At 47.1% G+C, this 19,330-nt stretch overlaps 1 protein-coding gene and 1 long non-coding RNA gene across 3 annotated transcripts in view; one reads left to right on the forward strand and one right to left on the reverse strand.

Moving 5' to 3' along the window:
* The window catches only part of LOC144145135 (uncharacterized), a 104,557-nt gene that overhangs the window by 24,927 nt on the left and 60,300 nt on the right, over positions 1-19,330 (reverse strand). The window lies entirely within an intron of this gene.
* The window catches only part of LOC144146996 (glutathione S-transferase 1-1-like), a 44,436-nt gene that overhangs the window by 6,244 nt on the left and 18,862 nt on the right, over positions 1-19,330 (forward strand). Inside the window, exons 1-3 of one of the 2 annotated variants that reach the window (XM_077678997.1) lie at positions 3,816-3,890; positions 8,208-8,386; positions 13,955-14,013. In XM_077678997.1, coding sequence (XP_077535123.1) covers positions 8,246-8,386; positions 13,955-14,013 — 200 coding nt within the window. In that variant the 5' untranslated portion in view covers positions 3,816-3,890; positions 8,208-8,245. Of the gene's footprint in view, positions 1-3,815; positions 3,891-8,207; positions 8,387-13,954; positions 14,014-19,330 lie in introns of those variants that run through there. The other variant, XM_077678996.1, reaches the window with a different exon arrangement.

Raw genomic sequence — 19,330 nt, forward strand, 5'->3', positions numbered from 1 at the left:
ACATAGTAGGCGCGCATGTCCGAGATCTCGCTTCTATTAATCAATGTTGGCTACTCAACCAACTCGATTCACTCTTTTCTGACACCACCTTTTTACTTCGGTTTTCAATGAGTCTCTTGGTTGTCTGAGGTAGTTTTTCCGTTTTTTTTTTTGTCCATATTCTCCCACTCCCACGTCTACTGCTAAATCTACGATCATGTTAGTCGGGTTTTCATTCGGTATACGTTCGCTTTCTTTCTATTTGGCCATGACCACAAATTTCTTCTGAAGCGTTTTTCCAAACTTCAGCGCACTTTGTCTTACTTATTTAGTAAGACAGATTTATTTTTCTTTTGCACTAGTTTCACGCTTTCTCACTTCTGAGCTGTACCCTAATTCTACAACTTACCAACCCACCATCCCTGCTATCGTCCTTGCCCAGCTCCTCGACAACTCGCAGAATGCTTAAATTTGCCTACAGAAGGAAGTCAATTTCCTTTTGGTATCCCCGTTTCGACATTTTAGTTCGTTTTTAACACCAGGGCTGTTTAAGCTTTTAGTCGCGCCGTAGGGAGTTACCAAAAAACACAAAGAAAAAATACCGAGCTCACGTGATCGTGCGCCTCGTGAGGAGCGCCTGGAGTTGGCGAGCTCGACCTTCGAGAACACTCTGGCCAGCGTTCGTGGCGGGATGTCTCGCCTGCTCTTCTACTTGCCAGTTCACGTGCGTTCGCGCCTGAAGTGAGAAGCACAGACGCCGAGTTCGCGCCGTAGACGCCGAGTTCGCGAAGCCAATTTTCACCGGTTCTAGCGCCTGCTAGCGCGGCCCACTTCGCGAGAGATGTGCATAGTGCATAGTACATAAGGGCAAAAGGGCGTAGCATCCACACCATCGCTTTATATTAATAACTAGGAGATTCTTGCTAGTGAACGCTCTTCATTCTTAGGCGCCCTATTCAACTGTAACGTAGAGTATACATCATCACATTGCTAACATAGAAAAATGGCTTATGGCATTCGCATTCTTATTAAAGCAACACCTTACTTCAGTCATTCAAAAAGCAAGTCACTATACTCCTCATTAATTCATTCGCAGATTACATACTGCATATCACGCTGGGGAAACACATAAGCCCCTCACCTTGCACGAATACCAACAATACAAAATCAAACTGTTGGAATAATCTCTAGTTCGCATACCGGAAATGCTTATTCAATGCTCCATGCAAATCATGTACTCGGTGTTTCCAACCGCGTCAATAAAAACCGAGGTATTTTTATGTGTGAAGCGCTTAATAATCAGATACCCAGTTTCTCTTTTTCGGCCACCACTCTTGTAATAACGCCACGAGATTTTACTTCAAAGAACAACTTCATTTGGCCGAGAGTGAAAAATAACTATGGCAAACAAACAGTGCATTTCTCGGCAACCTCTCTATAGAATTCTATGCCACCCTCAATTAAAGCTTCCAACAAATTAAACACACTCGAGAAAGAACTAAACTGCTCCCTCATTTCCCCACTTCATCCATATCCAAGAACGGTTCCAATCTTCTGCTATCACCGGTTTTCTAACGTGAATCTGTATAGTTACTGTCAACATGTACCATCACCTATGGACTGTTGTACATCTTTCATTTAGATATCCTGCTGGGTTATTTGTCCTCTGCCGCATTAATTCAATATAATCTACGTTATTGCGTACGGGAAGTCCCGCTACAGTCCCTGACGTTGGGAACTCTCTCGTATTGCTTGTATTCACTGGCGACGCGCACAAGCAGGCCACCGTGTGAGTGCGCCGCCACTGCAGGTTACGTCGGGCTCCGCGGGCTGTCCGTGCTAAGCACATTACTGTGTTGCACGTCACAAACTATACCTCACCAAACGCAAAGTACTGCCTCGAGTCCATTGTGAGTGCGATTAATAACATCTCTGGTGACGCCATCGTTGAGAATCGAGTTGAAACGGAGCAGACGACGCACGCCGGTGTTTTTTTTTTTTCTTTGGCATGCGGGCGCAGTGCCCAAGCTATGGTGGCTACCACCGTGTGGCTACCCAAGCCGCGCCATGTCCGTGGCGCATCGGCCATGATTTGATTGTGGGGTTTAACGCGCCGACGCAACGCAGGCGATGAGGCGCGCCGTAGTGGAGGGCTCCGGATTAATTTTGACCACCTGGGGATCTTTAACGTGCGCCGAAATCTCGTACACACGGGCGTTTTTGCTTTTAGCCTTCATCAGAAAAGCGGCCGCCGCGACCGGGAATGAACCCGCGACCTCGTGCTCAGCAGCGCAACGCCTTAGCCACTGAGCCAGCGCGGCGGGTGCATCGGCCATGTCTGTGTCCGTTTCCAGCGTTGCCAAGCGAAGGAATTGACAGCTAAACTTTTCAACGAATACCACCTATATAATAACCCATGTGTATAATTTTTAGAAAGAAATAAAATTGGTTGATTGATTGATTAATTCATTTATTTATTTATTTCAATCCAATTTCAAATCAATTTTTATTATGTGATGGATACATATTTACATATGGGTTGTAATGCAAACGGAGGTCCCAAGGCCTCCAAGGCGGGACCTCCGATGACGATACACAAAATATTACTTCATTGATTGATTGGATATTCCGCATGCATTTTTTTTTTTTTGCAAATTTCTTAGGGACGCCAGCACGAGAGGGAGGTGTTATATCCAGTGGGAGCACGTTTAGTAGACACGCTGTTGAGTGGGAACGGTTTCTCAGCTTGCTACTAGCGCCACACAGGTGTAGATACGCTCATGCAAGGATTGCCATAAACGAAATAATGTTTTCTTTACGACCGTCGCAGTAACCAGGCCCAATCGGGCTGAGGCGCTAACAGATGGTGCTTAGGAATCTACCTGATACGACTGATCAGAAAGAAGGTGTGTGTAGGCATAATTCATCCCCCATAATTCCTGTTACATGTGAAGCAATGTGATCGCACATATTTACTCGCAAACTTACACAAAGTTTCTCAAAATAGCTCGCAATAATTCAGAGAAACTTGTAGTACGTTGAAGCTTTTTTGTAGTTGCTTAGAATTATTGGAAATTCGAAATCACTGTGAACTAACGCCGCCAATGCGTAGTGGGGATGGGGTCGTCATAATTGTTATGAAGACGCAAATTTTCGTGTGCATGTGCGTACACGTACTAGTGCGTGCGTGTGCGTGCGTGCGTGTGCGTGTGTATGTGCGTGCATGTGTGCGCTCATGTGCATGTGTGTGTTCGTGTGCGTGTCCATTCGCGCGTGTGCGCTGCGTGCGTGTGTGTGCGTGCGTGTGCATGGGTGTGTGCGTGCGTGAGTGTGCGTGTGCGAGCGTGTGCGTGTGTCCATGTGTGTGCGTGCGTGTGCGTGTTTGCATGCGTGTGTGCGGGCTTCTGCGTGCGTGAGTACGTGTGCATACGTGTGCGCGTGTGCGTGCGTGAGTGCGTGTGTGTGTCCGTGAGCGTGCGTGCGTGTGTGTGTGTGTGTGTGTGTGCGTATGCGTGCGTGTGTTGGCACGCATTTCGACACTGGCACGCACCGAAATCGTGGTGTTGGAGGTAAAAAATTCTTCGTATAAGAACGTATCTCAGCGGCTGTACAGTCGGGCCCTGTTCGCGAACGGATATCCCGCGCACCAAGTCAAGGTTGTTGGGCGTCAACAGCTGTTTCGGATGCCAACTCATGCCGTGTTTCGTCGCAAACGTCGCTGCCAAAGCTTTTGCGATTTTTTACTGCTTTTTAGTGGGGCAGGATGAAGCCGGCACCGCCGGAAACCTGTATTATACAGATCACATTTGCGAACTCTCATAAAAATGTAGTAGTAGTGAAGTGCACATTTCTGCAGAACCTTTATTCTTTCGCACGACCGTGGTCTCGTCATTCAAGGGCCCCACATATAGGTACGTGGTACATTTTCTCAGCAGTTCGCAGCCTTAGTTTTTAGGCAACGAAAGTATACGGCTCGGAGATAAAATCGGTCAAATTATTTTTAAGCATTTCCAACAGATAAAGTTAAAGGGTCCATTGGCGCTGGTTATCAGGTTGGTGCGCTGTTTATTGACCTCTTTAAGCTTCCGGCTTTCTTTACCATAACGCTTTGAGGGAAAAGTAATGGCACTTCGTGTACCGTGTCGTGCTTGTGCCCTGATAGAAACCTATTTACCCGGCAGGCAGAAAGCAAACTGTGTGAATTTGTGCTACATATTCTGAACACAAAATAACTGATATAGGGGTAACGCAAAGATCATTTTTGACCCCTTTTATATTTGGTATTTTATCAATAATCTCCTACAATGTCACAACTTTCAAACTAGTCTATTTTATGCTGGCGATACCACTATATTGACAACTGATACGAAACTAGAACCGCTTGCAATGAAGCTTAACGCTGATGTGAATAGATTCGTTACTTGCTGCCGGGACATCTTAATCATTGATTCAGCGAAATCCACAGTTGTCATTTTAGATCTCAGCACCAAATAATCTAGAAAAACTCTGCCGTACGCCTAAATAAAAATCAAGTGCCTTTTTTGCATCGTACAACATTTTTAGGTGTTTAGTTCGATAAGTTTCAAAAACATCTTGCCTTGTTTACCAAAATTTGCATATGGAACGCGGGTATTTTCGTCTATATTTAAACTTTACAACTCAATCTCACTGAATTGTGCTTTCATTCGCAGTCGCAATAGTTTCTGCATATCGTCTTGCAGCAATACATACCTAACGCATCTGCCCAGCTTGCGGCATATCAAGAATTAAGCCACGAATCATTCCTTGTAGTCATTCTAATCGTAGTTTGCCACCGCTCCTTCGTGCAAGTTGGTTGTGTGTTATTACTGCTAAGGAATTTTCATTTCAAACCTGTACACGTTTCGCCTTACATAACAGCTCTTATTGCCAAATGCTAAAACTGTATTTACGGTATACACGCTGTGCTTTTAAAAATTTTAAAAAGAAGAACTACCCTACGCGTAATACTGGTGTTTGGAATGTCCCCCACAGACGCACCAATTACGGCTTCCAGATGTGGCGTCACCAGCTTCCTCAATTACTGAACACGTCAGGTGTTCAGTAACAAAGTTTAATAACATTTTTAAACAATTCCAGGTTCATAATCGTTTTCCTTTCTTCGTCATTCTTTTCTTTGTTTGCGCAAACTTACGCGCAGATTGAGTGTTGCTGACTGTTTATTTTTTGTATGATATAAAAGTGAATGTGCTGGTGTACTTCTGTGTATCTACATAGTACGCTTATTTGAACTGTTGTGTGAAATTTACTTAGTTGTGTGTAATTTGTATAGTTTTGCGAAATTTACACGCATTTATGTGACTCATGCGTTTGCTACTTTTTACTTAGTTGTGTGTTTTGCCACGTCTAGGGGGGCACTCTCCCAGTCAAGCCGAGCCACGGCTTTTTGATTGTGCCTCCAGCATCGGGAACTTTTGTAGTTGTTGATCTTGAAATAAAGATGATGATGATAATAATGATGCATTTTTCGTTGCTTACGAATGAAGGGGTTTCCCTCACTTGACGAAAGTGCGTCTAGCGCTGATTCTTCCTGGAATAGCTGACGTCTCCATGTTCAGCCAATTTAGTTTCGTTTTGTTTGCTTCGCCTTCTTTAGCGTTAAAGTGCAATCTGTGTTCCGCATTATATGCTTGACTGTAACTCATTTCAGAGTTTTACTAGAATCATTCTTTGGTATATGTACCATTTATTTGCTAATGGTAGTATTGTGGGACGTCACGCCGTGGTCTCCGACTTTGGGACCTCTTCCCGTATACAACACCGTACATTTTTTGTTCTGATTAATAGAACATCATCGAATTGAATTCAAATCAACTGAACAACCGTTCTGGCTGCTCAACATAATTTTTCAGGGAAAAAAGGGGTTCTTACAAATGACGCGTTTCACACAATCGAGTTCCTTGTTTCTTACCCAAATTCTTTTATTAGTTCACTAAATGAGTGTTCCCTTTCGTGTTGGTATACTATTAGCACATGGCTGGGTTGTCATGGAACTCGCTGATGCATTGTTTGGGTCCGGGCTAGCAGAACGCGCCAACAAGGAGATACACATGCTGTCTGTTCCAGTCCAATAAACCAGCTTTTGAAGGGATCGTTGCTCCTATATCGAACAGTGATCCACAACCTCTATAACGGTCTTTTGTATGACTATTCTAAACGACTGCTGTATACTACCTCAGACACCTAACCCTGTGTGGCCCCAGTCCTGTATAACCTCCTCAATATTACCCCCTCCTGTATATTTCTCAATTTAATTGCACACTTTTCATTCTGTATTGCTCTTACCCAGTAAAATTCCTATCCTATAAATATCCCATGTTTAAGGATCGTGGTTCATTGGAGTGACACACAGGGAGATTGGAATTTTCGCGTTTGGATATCCCAAAAAAGGTTTTCGTTTTTAAAGTATGTAATCTTACGAGTTTTGAGGCCCAGTCATAAGGAGAATGATGATGATAGAAATGCCAAATGTGGCTTCTGGTGGCACATGTCCCCCCCCCCCCCAAACATGCGACTGAATGCACATAGCTGTTAAATCACTGGGAATCCCCACGCGCGCTTCCACTGCTCGATTACTCAAATTAGGCATTCACAACACCGCATCAGCATTAATTGAAATACACCTCTCCAGCCAAAAATTGAGATTCGAACTCACACTTGCAGGAAGAAAACTCTTGATGAAACTTCAGCGGACGCCTCAAGGGCAGCTACAACTCCGAGCTCTTACGCAAGATATGAGGCAGCGCATACACATTAAGCCAATCCCCCGCAATATGCACCCAGAACTTCATGTGGGCAGAAGACAGGTCAGGGCCGAAGCTCTAGAAAAGATTTACGGTAAAGATGAAGGGACGGTTTACACCGACGCAGCAAGCAGTAACCATAAGGGAGCAATGGTGGCAGTAGTAACATCGAGAGACTAATGCCTCACCAGCGCAACCATCCCCAAAAGTAATCCTTAAGAAGCAGAAGAAGTGGCCATAGCGCTTGCCATAACCCAGACCAAGGCAACGACAATAATTTCTGACTCGCAGCAGGCCTGCAGAAGATTTACTTTTGGATCGGTGACCCCCGCAGCATACCGCATCCTGAGCACAAACCCCCCGAAACGGCACGTCACGATAGTCTGGGCGCCGGCACACTCCTCCCTCGCGGGCAACGAATTCGCCCACGCGACGGCCTGCGCACTCGCCCACCAGGCCCTGGAAGGAGAACCTGACCCCACCCCTGTTGGGACTTACCGTAACATTACCCAGCATTACCGGCTAGAACGGGGAGTGTATCCACCACCACACCCACAATTAAGTAAAAAACAAGGTTCGACACTTCGCTAACTTCAATGAAACGCGTTCCCTCACCCAGTCCGGCTCCATATGCAATTCCCCAATCAGCATCCACCTCAATCCAAGTTCTGTGGAAAATCAGGCTCCCTATACCACGTAGTCTGGGAATGTAGCCAAAACCCACACTTGCCACCACCTTTCCCTAGCTCCAACCTCGAGCAGTGGGATACAGCGCTGTCCAGCGCACACCTCGCCGACCAGATCATGCTGACGGAGAGGGCTGACCGTGCAAAGACGACGCTTGGACTTCTGGACTAAGAAGCTATCCCCACGCATATGACTGCTCAGTAAAAGTTTTGCTCTCTCTCTCTCTCTCTCTCTCTCTCTCTCTCTCTCTCTCTCTCTCTCTCTCTCTCTCTCTCTCTCTCTCTCTCTCTCTCTCTCTCTCTCTCCACTGACGAAAGGCGCGTGCAATGATGTGGAGCGCTATTGCATTTAGGGGTCAGCCATTGGAGGGGGCGGGGCACATAACTGCTCCAAACAGTTTGAGTTCAGCGAGGGTACTATCTTACTAAACTTTTTTGATATTTTCAGAATGAAGTTAAAGAATCCACTGTAGATTGTATTCCCTTTACAAACTTTACCCATGGTATGGGCTTGTGTAGGCGAGTAATTTTGGATTTCACTGGCATCCATTGTTGTAAACAACGCCCAAATTATACCGTACTTAGCTAATTTATTTATACCAGTTGGATCATAGTTGCAGAAAAACACTGAATTTCACAACCGCCTGACCGGGCAAATCTCAGGCGCATAGCGTTCAGGCTTCTCTCATAGCTTCCTTAAAATCGCGGTGCTACACTTACGTGCAACGCCCTGCGTATAACAAATCCCCTTTTTCTGCAGGCGCTGTCTGCTTCAACAATCGCCTTCAGGGGACAGATATGGTCGTCGAGCTGTACAACGCCGTTGGCAGCCCGCCCTGCACCTTCGTCAGGGTTGTGGCAAAGAAACTTGGCATCGAATTGACCTTGCGCAACATCGACTTGGCCGCTAAGGACCAGCTGAGCCCCGAATTTGGGAAGGTATATGCCTGTAGTGTGAAGTTCAGTCGTAAAGCACGACAGCAGTTACCACTCTTTCAATCTGTACGTCTGTTTGTATTTCTCTTCAAGGGAGACCAGTACCGATTTAGACAACAAGCTTACGTAGAAAACTCGTTTTTTTAGCTTACATTAGCTTAGTTCACTTACGCAGATACTCTAATTCAGAGAAGATAGTGTACTTGGGCGGGCCATGGAACGCTGAATGCCACAAAAACAGGGCAATCTGAGGGACCGAATGGCCACCGATGGATGGAACTCGAAGTATGCAGACAGATTAGTGGAGAAACAAAAAAAAGGGTTCGCAGAGAAAATAAAACCAGCTAGAAGTTGATGAAAGATTTGTTTTTAGATACAAGTGAAGTATGGCGCGAGGTGTTGCGTGAGGCGCTGCTGCTAGAGGCATCGTAAATTCTGGTGTGACTGAAGGTTTGTATAACGCCTTCGTAGCTATAACCCCGATTCCTCAACGTGTCGCATGCGCGCGTGCACTATAACTTTAAATTGCCACAGTAATTACGAAAAGGTGCCGTATATACCAACAGACACATGTCCCCTTTGATCTCTAATTCCTTGCGGACAGAGATTCATGCAGCCAGTTGCAACCAACAAATTATCCCCCCCTTCAGAAATAATATTGCGAAAACAATACTTGACTGAGCAGGCTGAAAAAAATTGAAGCAGTTTTACTCAACGTGAAAGCGGTCGGAAGTGCGGGGAAGTAATTTCTTATTGATTCCCTCGTGTTATTCTTGTCAGTACCTTGTGTTTATTTTCTTCCAATGTTCGTACATTTAGTAACGAACGCCGACTACTGAACATTACCTAATACAAGCGGCGTTGTTCCTACTCTCCCGCAAAGAGAAGCTGTGGCAACCTCCCGGGACTAGTGTAACTATCAGCCTGGAGTTGATAGTGAAAGTAGTCAAGAGAGGGTGCCGAAGTAGTTGAAAGGGCCTATGAAGAGACGCTGAATTGAGTTCTAATCAATTAGGGGTAGTTATTCGTTAATTAATTATGCTTTTCTTATTTTATATAATAGCGTACTTATTTGAGGCCTACGAACGGTAGCGTCCGTGGTAACGACGCAGCGCGACGACTCTGGGGCGCAGTGGGATAGACATTACAGCTTCGTAAAGCGAGGAACCCTGGTTCAATCCCGATCAGGAGAATCTGTTTTCGTTTTGAAGCCTTTATTTGGGTGTGTGACGCTGTCACCAAGAACGAGCTACGACGACAAGCCATGCCCCTAAAGTGTTCCGCGCGTAATACAATGCCCCGCATCGTAAGCCACATATGTGGCACGAACTGGCCGATGGTGCAATAAAAATGAATGTAAGGAAGTAAGAACTTTGAGTAACTTTTGGTCTCACTGCAACATCAAGCCCAGGGACTGCAGAACGGAAAGTAAGCCCGCATCCTAACCGCCCTTCAGCTCGATGGGTCTAGCTGACTGAAGCTAAATTTAGTGAATTCGTAGTGGCCTTCGACTAAGAACCGTCTGTTGGAGACATGTAAGAATGAAATCCGCTTCCTGGATTTGCAGCTTTCGTTCACAGGAGGCACACTATGTTGGCAGTACACTCCGAAAAGCACAGAAACAGCTTCTCCCCTTCAACAGTGCGCACTCAAAACTAGTAAAAAGGGGTGTGGCGATGACGTGTATTCAGGGAGCCTTGAAAAAATCGTGCATTCACAAAGTGGGGGCCAGTTTCCACGACCACATTTCGAGGGTAAGCCAGGCCCTGTTCCCTTCTTTTGTGATTCCGAGCGTGTGTGAAGCTCTTTTCCAGAGTATGAGGTGAAAAGAAAGTCCTGACGAACAAGAAAGGGCGAATGAGAAAAAGGCGCATGTCACACCGCATCTACACAGTGTCCCATAATGTAAAGAAAGTGGCGCAAAGGTACGGTGTGAATACCGTTTTCAGTGCCCCAGAAAAGCTATTAAAGTGCTGGATTAAAGAATACAGGAGGCGATGATTAAAGGCGAACGCTGCACTAGAAATTTATCAAGCGTGACAAGTACCCGCGCACGGGTGAGGGGAAGTTCGGCGTCACTGGTGGCACTCTCGTCGTGATCAGCGAGCGCAGCAAGATAACAGCGCCGCTGTGCGCCGCAGCAGCCGCTCCGGCTGCCTGAGCGGTGTTCCGTTTACTTTTTCGGCCGATAGTACATAGGACAAACTGGAAGGTGTTTCAATGAGAGGGAGAAGGAGCACAACTGGACAATTGTAAATAATGCTGGTGGCCGAGCCCTGCAAAACCTGCAAGTGTAGCCCCCTGCTCGATTGCACACAGTTTTTTGAGGAGAGAAAGCGCAAAGCTTGAGCGCGAAATTATTGAAGCTCATTTTATCAGACAGGCAGGGGATAACTGTGTTAGTACTCCGTCCATATCGCTGTCAGATAAAGCAGTAACCTTTATAGAAACGTGATGCACTTTGACGTCACTATGTTTTTAGTATTTTAGTTTTTTGAGTATACAAGCAGCGTCTTTTTTTTCAATAAAATCTAGTACGAAGTTCGGCACTGTGTTGTGTGTACGTGTTTCTTCTCCGACCCTGTTTTAGCACCGAGTAATTTTTAAACTTTTTACAGAATTCGGTGAAGTGGCTCCGTCGCAGCAAACTGGGTAATTCTAATTTCTTTCCAGCAACTTCATGAGAAGCCACCGCCCTAAATTTTCCTTGCCGCCATATTTGAATTATGGCATTTGAAGTCTTCTGCGGCTTGTTTAAAATTTTGTAGTTGTGGATTTACGGTCTGGGGTTTCAGCAAGCAAAAGTCTTCACCTACGAATGTCCATCGTCAACTGGAAACCATAAAGGAAGGTTTTACTCACATGACCTCTTTTCACTTTTTCAAGTTATCAAAACTACAAAAAATATTTTGCTTTAACCCAAGGAACAAAAACCTGACAAGCTTCGTTTCAATAGATCATTTCATTTATTCAAAAAAAAAAAAGCGCAGCTTGCACTAAGGGTGCAAGGCTGAAGATACAACGGAGCTGAGGGAATTCACCTAGTTTCTTCCGGTTTTGCTAAGTTTTGTTAGCTTTTCCGATGTTCTTGCTAGGCTAGGCTAAGTCTCGCGGGCTGAGGCCAAGTTTACCCGCCGTTTCTGTCGCTCCCCCGCACCGACAGCGAATTCCAGGAGATTGGATCGTAGCCGTCTCATATGTTTTCGAACAGCGACCCGGCGGAGTTCACGCTTTGCTGCTTGTTCCTGGGGAGTCACATCTACACTTATTCGGTCGACCCATGTTTTGCGGCAGTCTAAAATGTGCTCGCGGCGGAGTCACGAGGCGCTGTGGGTCGCCGACGCGACGACTGTCGCCGCGTCGGCGCAGTGACGTCATAGGTATAGGCGAAGCTTGGCTCCGCTTACGCAGCTGCGCGATGTTCTGCGAGGCTCGGCATGGCGTTCGTGCCGGGCGGCTCGCGTCGGAGTTTTTTTTTTTTTTAATGCAGAGGATTTCTTTAACTCACGATGTCACCCGGCGTTGTCGGCGTGCCTCGGCGTCCGCAACAACCGTTCCAGGTGCGCCCTCTCCCCCACTCCTCCTCTCCCGCATCACGCTGCCCTCCTCACTCTCAACAACAGGTCCGCACCCCTCCCCCTACACTATATAAAAAAATAATACTTACCGGCGCCTGGTTTCGATCCCACGACCCTGCGGGCGGAACGCAAGGTACATGGTGCTCTACCCACTGCGCCACAAAGCCGACACAGAATGGAAGGCTACGAACGCGCCTTATATCCTTGACTCATTCAAACTACGTCAAGAAGCTGCTGATACAACGCATTCACTACCACCAACTCCCCAAACACTAAACGTTAACGCAATACACCCACCCCCTATGCGACGCATTTACTCGAGTCCCCCTCGCGGGGAGATGGGCCCTTTTTTTCTTGGCATTTTTTGTGCTAATGCCACCGGACCAAGCTCTAGCTTCAACAGCTCCGCTTATAAAAACGCCTAACGCCCTCCACTGAATGTATTATGTGAAGGCAGTATGGGTGGTATACAACAGTGTGTAATTACAAGAAGCGTTGTGAAATTAGGAGAATAATAGACACCTAATTAAATTAATTGGTTGTAAGGTTTAACGCGCCGACACACCGCAGGCGATGAGGCGCGCCGTGGTAAAGAGCTCCGGATTAATTTTGACCACCGGGGGATCTTTAACGTGCGCCAAAATCTCGTACACACGGGCGTTTTTGCTTTTCGCCTCCATAAGAAAAGCGGCCGCCGCGGCCGGGAATCGAACCCGCGTCCTCGTGCTCAGCAGCACAACGCCTTAGCCACTGAGCCACCGCGGCGGGTACCAAATTAAAGCTACGAGCCAAGAGCGTAGATGACACAGAAGACTTAAACGTATACTAATACAATTAGCCGCAAACACGATACAAATATCAAAACAGCATTTCTACAACGCAATGCAATAGTGTCGGGGAAGGGGGGGGGGGGGGGGGGGGCACAACAAATTGGACAAATTGTGGTTGCAGGTGAATCGGTGTATTTGTAGGGCGGCCATGACAGCCCACGAGCAAATCTACGCGCTAGTCGATACACTCTGCTTCCTCTTCCTTTTCGCGGGTAATGTAGAAGCATGGCGCTCTGAACAATGGTTCACTCTTTCTTCTCGTATCAGCATGAATCCAACATATACAGCAAAGCCTGCTAGCCCTATCGACCCACGTAATTCAGAAACGAACATATTCACCCTCATCGCAATTTTTTCCGTTAAAAAAGGTCTAGCACGAGCAGTATATAGCGTGGGTCTACTCCTACGCCAGGTCCGGCCATCAACATCGCCTTTTTTGCCTCCTCGAGCTCCTTTCGCAAATCTCTGTGAAACCATCCTCCGGTCTCTAAAGCGACCACTGGCTGCAATGTTCCATACCACCTACTACCTCCTCCATCCGTAGCCTAAAGCCATTCTAGCCAATGAAAGCTGTAACAACAACAACAGAGCATACAAATCAGTACAAACTGCACGAAAATGTTTAAAAATTTAGCACACGGGATGCTCGGAGAAACATATTTATAATCTGGAATGAGTGACTCGTTGAAATTATGCACAGAGGAAAGCTAGCAGTATGCAACGCAAAGCAGACCACAGGGACACGGGAGAAGTGGTGTGACTCCCTGTTCGTATTCGGATGGTGAATGAACCATTAAACACCAGGGAATAAACACCAGTGAATTAACCATTCAGTGCTGAAAACACCTCCTGTAAAAGCACTCACGCTGCGCCTCCCGACAACCATTTACTCATGCCGTACAAACCCCTTGGATCCGTAGACCTTCCTTCGGCCCCCGTTCCAAGCTCCCTCGCATGGCCTCCTACCTTCCTTTTTGAATAAAAGATTTTACAACAACAATCGCAAAATATCCGGGGAGAAAAGATAAATATCCGTGCCGACTTGGATCCTATAACTTGCGTGAATGGTATGTACGTGGTGTAGCTATGAAGGGGTCAGAAAGGAATTGTCGGGAATCTTCGAACATTTTACGACTCATTTTCTTCTGGGTCTTCTCTTTTAGCTGAATCCGCAACGCACAGTGCCAACGATCAATGACAACGGCTTTATTCTGTGGGAAAGGTGAGTTCAAAGATTTTGTGTATCCAGCATTATTTATATTCACCCATTGTAGTCCTGCGTGGCAGAACATTCTCGTTAAAATGTGTCAAGCAAAGCAAATAACGTACGAGAATATTCGTGTAAACCGAGAAAACTATAACGTAATGCTGTGGTAAACCTGATCAGGTGAAATCGTTCAAAGAACAACCAACGAATGGGATGGAAAATCGCTTTGACGTTAGCCGGAAGCAATTCATCGCGAAGCCTCGACCAGTGGCAAGATCCTTGACAACACGCAAAGACTTCTTCGGGGGACGCAAACTACCTTCCGGGGAAAGGCTTAACCACTTGGTCTTGCCTAAGCCACATCGAAAACAACCCAATCGATTCGAATGGGAGAGGTTGTTGGCGTGTCGCAAAGGTACCCAAAAGACCGAATCCACAGTTAAGACAGAATATTATAGACGAGACGTGCACGAGGACGTGAAACGACTTCTTAGCTTTCGTGACATGAGGTTGAACCAGAACTGTTTTGCGCAATGCCAATAACTGGTGTATCATCAGTTTTTGCCCTGTCGGAATATTGCTCGTCGTATGTATACAACGATGCTAGGCTTGAGCCTTTTCTAGTCAGAACTGAGTGAATTCTGCGTTTTAAGTCTTACACTAGTAATGTGGATACGGACTACTGGAGCCACCTTCAATGAGGGCATGGAACGGTCCCGGTTCTAGAACTGTTGTTTGTCAGCATTTCTGTGTAATTTAAGTGTTTCTGTGCATTTTGAGTCATTCCTATGTAGTGTGATAGTGATCAAAGTGAGTGTCGAACGTGGAAGTGTAGTAGTGTTATTAGTGACTGCAAGTGAAGTGCGCGTCGGCCAACAGAACCGTACCACCAGGGACTGGTACCAGTCCACCAACTGCTCACCGGAAGTGTTTTCCCCCAAAACACTTCTTCCGATGAGGGCAACTGTGAGGAGGCGCTGCTCACCGGACAGGGGTCGGCAGGTAAAAGCGAAGACGACGAGGTGTGGGCGGAGGCCGAAGAAGGGCGCGGGAGAGAAAGAGGAAGAAAAAAGCCGGAGGATCGGGTCATGAGAGCGGGAGGAACGAGGTTCGAGGAGCGACCTGCCGGACGAGAACGTTCGGGGAACCTCCGTTACGAGCCCGAGACGTTCGGGGAACCTACGTTGCGAGCCGCATCTTCCCCGCGGACATCGAGGCAGCTTAGCCGAGACTGGCCACGGAGCACCCGGGCCGAAGCGCTCACAGTCGCAGCACCGGCATTGACAAGGGCACCGCGGCAGAGCCCCGAGGCTAGCGCACGGGACCCGACTTTGCGGCGGACAGCGCCAACGTCAAGGGGACAGCGCCTGCAGACATCACACCAGTCAAGTGTACCGCCACAGCTCCTTGCCACCAAGTACTGCCAGCCGTGAGCGGGAACTTTTTTTTAGTTAAGAACATTGTCTTGGCGGACATATATTCCTTGGATTAGATTAGCTCCTAGTTAATTTGTGTAGTTTTCTAATTTGTGTATTTTTCTAATTCTGTCCCGTGAATAGAGTCTGTCCTTGTCTGACGTCACGTGCCTCGCTTCTTCTTCGCCAGTGAAACTTTACCTCCTCATCCACACAACAACCCGCATCACAAAAATGGCCAGGTGTGAGGAGGCCCTGCTCACCGGACAGGGGTCCGCAGGTGGAAGGGAGGAAGACGAGGTGTGTGCGGAGGCGGAAGAAGGGGCGAGACAGAAGGAGGAGGAGGAAGAAGAGGTGGCGAGCGCTGGAGGCAGGAAGCAGGTGGTTCCAGAAGCTCTTGGCTGGGCGAGAACGCCTAGGGGGTCTTCGTCACGGAGCCGCACATTCCTCCTGGAAGCTCTCAGCTGGGCGTCAACGCCCAGGAGATCTTCAGACCGAGCAACACCTGGTCTCTTCCAGTCGAGTCTGCAGTGTCCACGGAACACCCGGGCCGAATACGACGTGTTGTTCATCGGGCACAGCACCGGCATCGACAAGGGCACCGAGCCCAGCGCACCGAGCCTTGCGCACCGAGTCAACTCACCAACTGTGACCTACACGTGAGCGCGAACAATTTGGAGTGGGACTTCTCGCAGGGGACTTTGCTACCATAGGACTGTTGTCCTTAGATTAGCTGGATTTCATTTATGCACGTTATTTTGTAATTTGTCCCGTCAATATAACTTGGTCCTTGTCCGTAGCCAAATCGTCTCTACTCTTGTCCGCCCGGTAAATTTTAACCTCCTCATTTACAAAAACAACCTGCATCACACCTTGTTACCAACAATTTTGCACAAAATGCGTGTAAGGAGCTTTGGCAATATAGGAGCTAAATCTCTTCTGAGTAGCGTTACAGATGAAACCATTATCACGTAGATGCAAGTGATCGCTTCCATCGCGACTATTTACCCCAAGACATCTAATTGAGTTTGTCGAGGGACATTTCAGAACACGTTGGAAATACAAGTTTCTGCAGCCACCACCAAAACGAGAACCGCAAAAATACAGGGTTGCTACCGCGTTAGAATGACAAGCGAAATGATTCTGAGCTGTGTCAAAATACTTCTGCTGACTGTAATACATCACGAAATCTTTGAAAGACGCCAAACTGTAGGGGTATTGTTACAGTGTGCCATACTACCACCTTCTGTGCTCACGCGTCGTGTTGTACCCGCTTCAAAGGTATGTGGTAAGGCGTTACAAAAAACCCCTGAAACACTCATTGAACATTACAAATGTACATGTGCTATCATTAAATTACTCTGCCAGGAACATCTCAGCAAAATAATACACATCTAAGCTCAGCGGAAAAGTAGTAAATTGCTGTAGACACTGCATTAAAACTCAAACCCTTTTTCTTCACTTGCTTTGAATTCACTGCTTTTTCAGGGCTCGAGGCCCTCGCCGATTTATAAGCTGTTACTAGGAATACCTTGTCGCGCTTCTCGGTACTACCGACAATCGTCGGGCCGCGAACAATTCCAAACATATTTTAAAACGCCCAACGCCAAATTATCACCGTTGCTCCCATTCCTAGAAATATGCGTTCCGCATTCAATGCGTACCGAAGAACAGCCAGAGTAATCACCAGAGACCGGAAATTTAGGCACAAAAAATGGTTTTAGGCACCTATAATAGGCAATGAAAAGTGCAATTTAGGCAAATATGGGCGTCAAAAACCTTAGTTTAGGCATATAAAGGCGCAATACGCATTTACTTCAGCAGCATATTTGTTGACGAATTGTTCACTAGCAAGGGAAACAGCGGGCAAATCATGTGCTATGAGAAGGTAATTTCATTTTATTCGTGAATATGCGCCATACAAAAGTGACCATTTTGACAGATGCGCGTGAAATTCGGTGATTCCGCTCTAAAAGAATGGCTTACAAGGCCTCACGAACCAGCCGTGATAATGTTTTACGGCATAAAGTTGTACCTCCTTTTAGTCGATATTTGTGTAAAAATAACACTGAACGCCCAGTGAAGCTGGTGGAGCGTTCTTGTACTTTGGCACGCTCTATCATCTAATTCCCCCTGGATATCATTGTTTGCCAATCAGAACTCTTCGAAGTTCTTTTAGCACAGCATGTCTAGGCCCTTTATAACATATCTCCGAGACATATTGGAGATTGGGAATGGCTCTGTCAGCAACCGGCCCTTCAGTGATGGCCGCGGACCTGCCCGTACGTTCGAAATGAGCTCGCCATTCTGATTTAAAGTGGTGCCCACATTTTCCGCTGTTGAAGGCTTTCTGCTGAGAATGTGAAACAAGCGCACGAATGTGCTGAGTTACGCTCAAGTTTAGCGTGGTATACAAAGGTCTGGGTGACGAAGCTCTTGTCTGTTGCAAAGCTGTGGATAAACACAAGTGTTTTAGAAAAAGTCTTGCCCCCTTAGCCGTGTTCTAAGGGGTAACAACCCGCTCTTTTGGAAGAGGCACAATGAGCAACTGCTCTTTGACGACAACACCAGTTAATCCCACGGATAGCGCCGTGAAGTGCAATAATTCCGGAGAAAAAATTGCGCCATCCTGCCCTGCAGAACTGGATGCCCAGTAAAGCTGATGGAAACAACACCACAACACCACTCAGTAGTTATGCTATTTATTCCGATGAACAAAATTAGTCAGCACGCCAGATTATTTTCAACGAGCCCTTCGAGCTGGATTGCAAACGATCTTGGAAGTTTTCACGCACGGCAGATGACGGCTGTTACGACCAGACTGAGGTGGTGAGATGTTCGTTCTATAACCTCTCTCTCTTGTTCCTCCTTCGGGCAACACGCGTTGAGTTTCGACGGCTGGCGATGTCCCCGTGATCGGCTGCTTGTTGTGCACGTTCTTGTGGCTTCACCTTGAAACTTTCGTGTGCCAGATGTTCACGCGGTTTTTCTTGGTCGGCATCTTTCACCTTGAGTGGCACATACGCTGTTGCGTCGTATTCATTACCTTCTTTGCATGTTTTTATTGTGTTAGCAATAGACAGGGCATGTAGGCAAAACGTTTGCACCATTGATTCCCGGACACAGCGCCGCGGAATAAAACAGAACGGAAAGGTTAGGCAGCACACGGCGGCGACGTTGGCTGCGGTGTCGATGCGTGCGGGCCTCCGGCGGCGTAGTTCGGTTGCTCGCCGTAACCTCAGGACGAGGTGGCGCCGGCGGCTCGAGCACGGGGTTCCGCGACTCGGCGTGTTTGGCACGCCCCGGCGATTCTAGTCGCAAACGGCATGGTGCAAATGCCGAGGACTTATAAAGTGAGAACAGTTCTATTGGAACATTGACGCGAAACCCCCCTCCCCACCAAAAAAAAAAGGGGAATATATAACCAAAAAAGGAAGTTGTAAGCGCTAAAAAGCCCATATAGGCGCAAACCTCAACCATGCTTATATGTCACATTGGCTGGATACGGAATCAAGAGAAAAATGGGCATTTTGCCTTAAGTTACGGTCCCTAGTCATCACCGCCAGAAAATCCTACGGAGGCAACAAACCAGCGGTCCGCTGCACAGATGGTGGCCGGTAGTCTCAAAAGTATACCCATGCCATCAGCGTTGTCAAGAACCATGGTGCAGAAATAATATCGGCCACAATCCCAATCCCGGACACAGAGTGTGCCGAGGAAGTCGTCACCACCCTTGGTGGCACCACGGGCTCAGATTACCTCGCAATCATTTCAGACTCCAAACCCGCCTGTCGCAATTACCGACTAGGTCGTGTTTCTACTCAAGCCATTCGCTTCCTGGACGCACTACAAATCCCGGGCTTTGTGGTGTGTCCGGGACGCGAATGGTTCGGGAGGAAGGGGGGGGGGGGCGAACT

Source organism: Haemaphysalis longicornis, unplaced genomic scaffold (genome assembly GCF_048455015.1).
Source record: "Haemaphysalis longicornis isolate Haplotype H1 unplaced genomic scaffold, Haemaphysalis longicornis Haplotype H1 scaffold_7, whole genome shotgun sequence".
Classification (NCBI taxonomy): Eukaryota; Metazoa; Arthropoda; class Arachnida; order Ixodida; family Ixodidae; genus Haemaphysalis; species Haemaphysalis longicornis.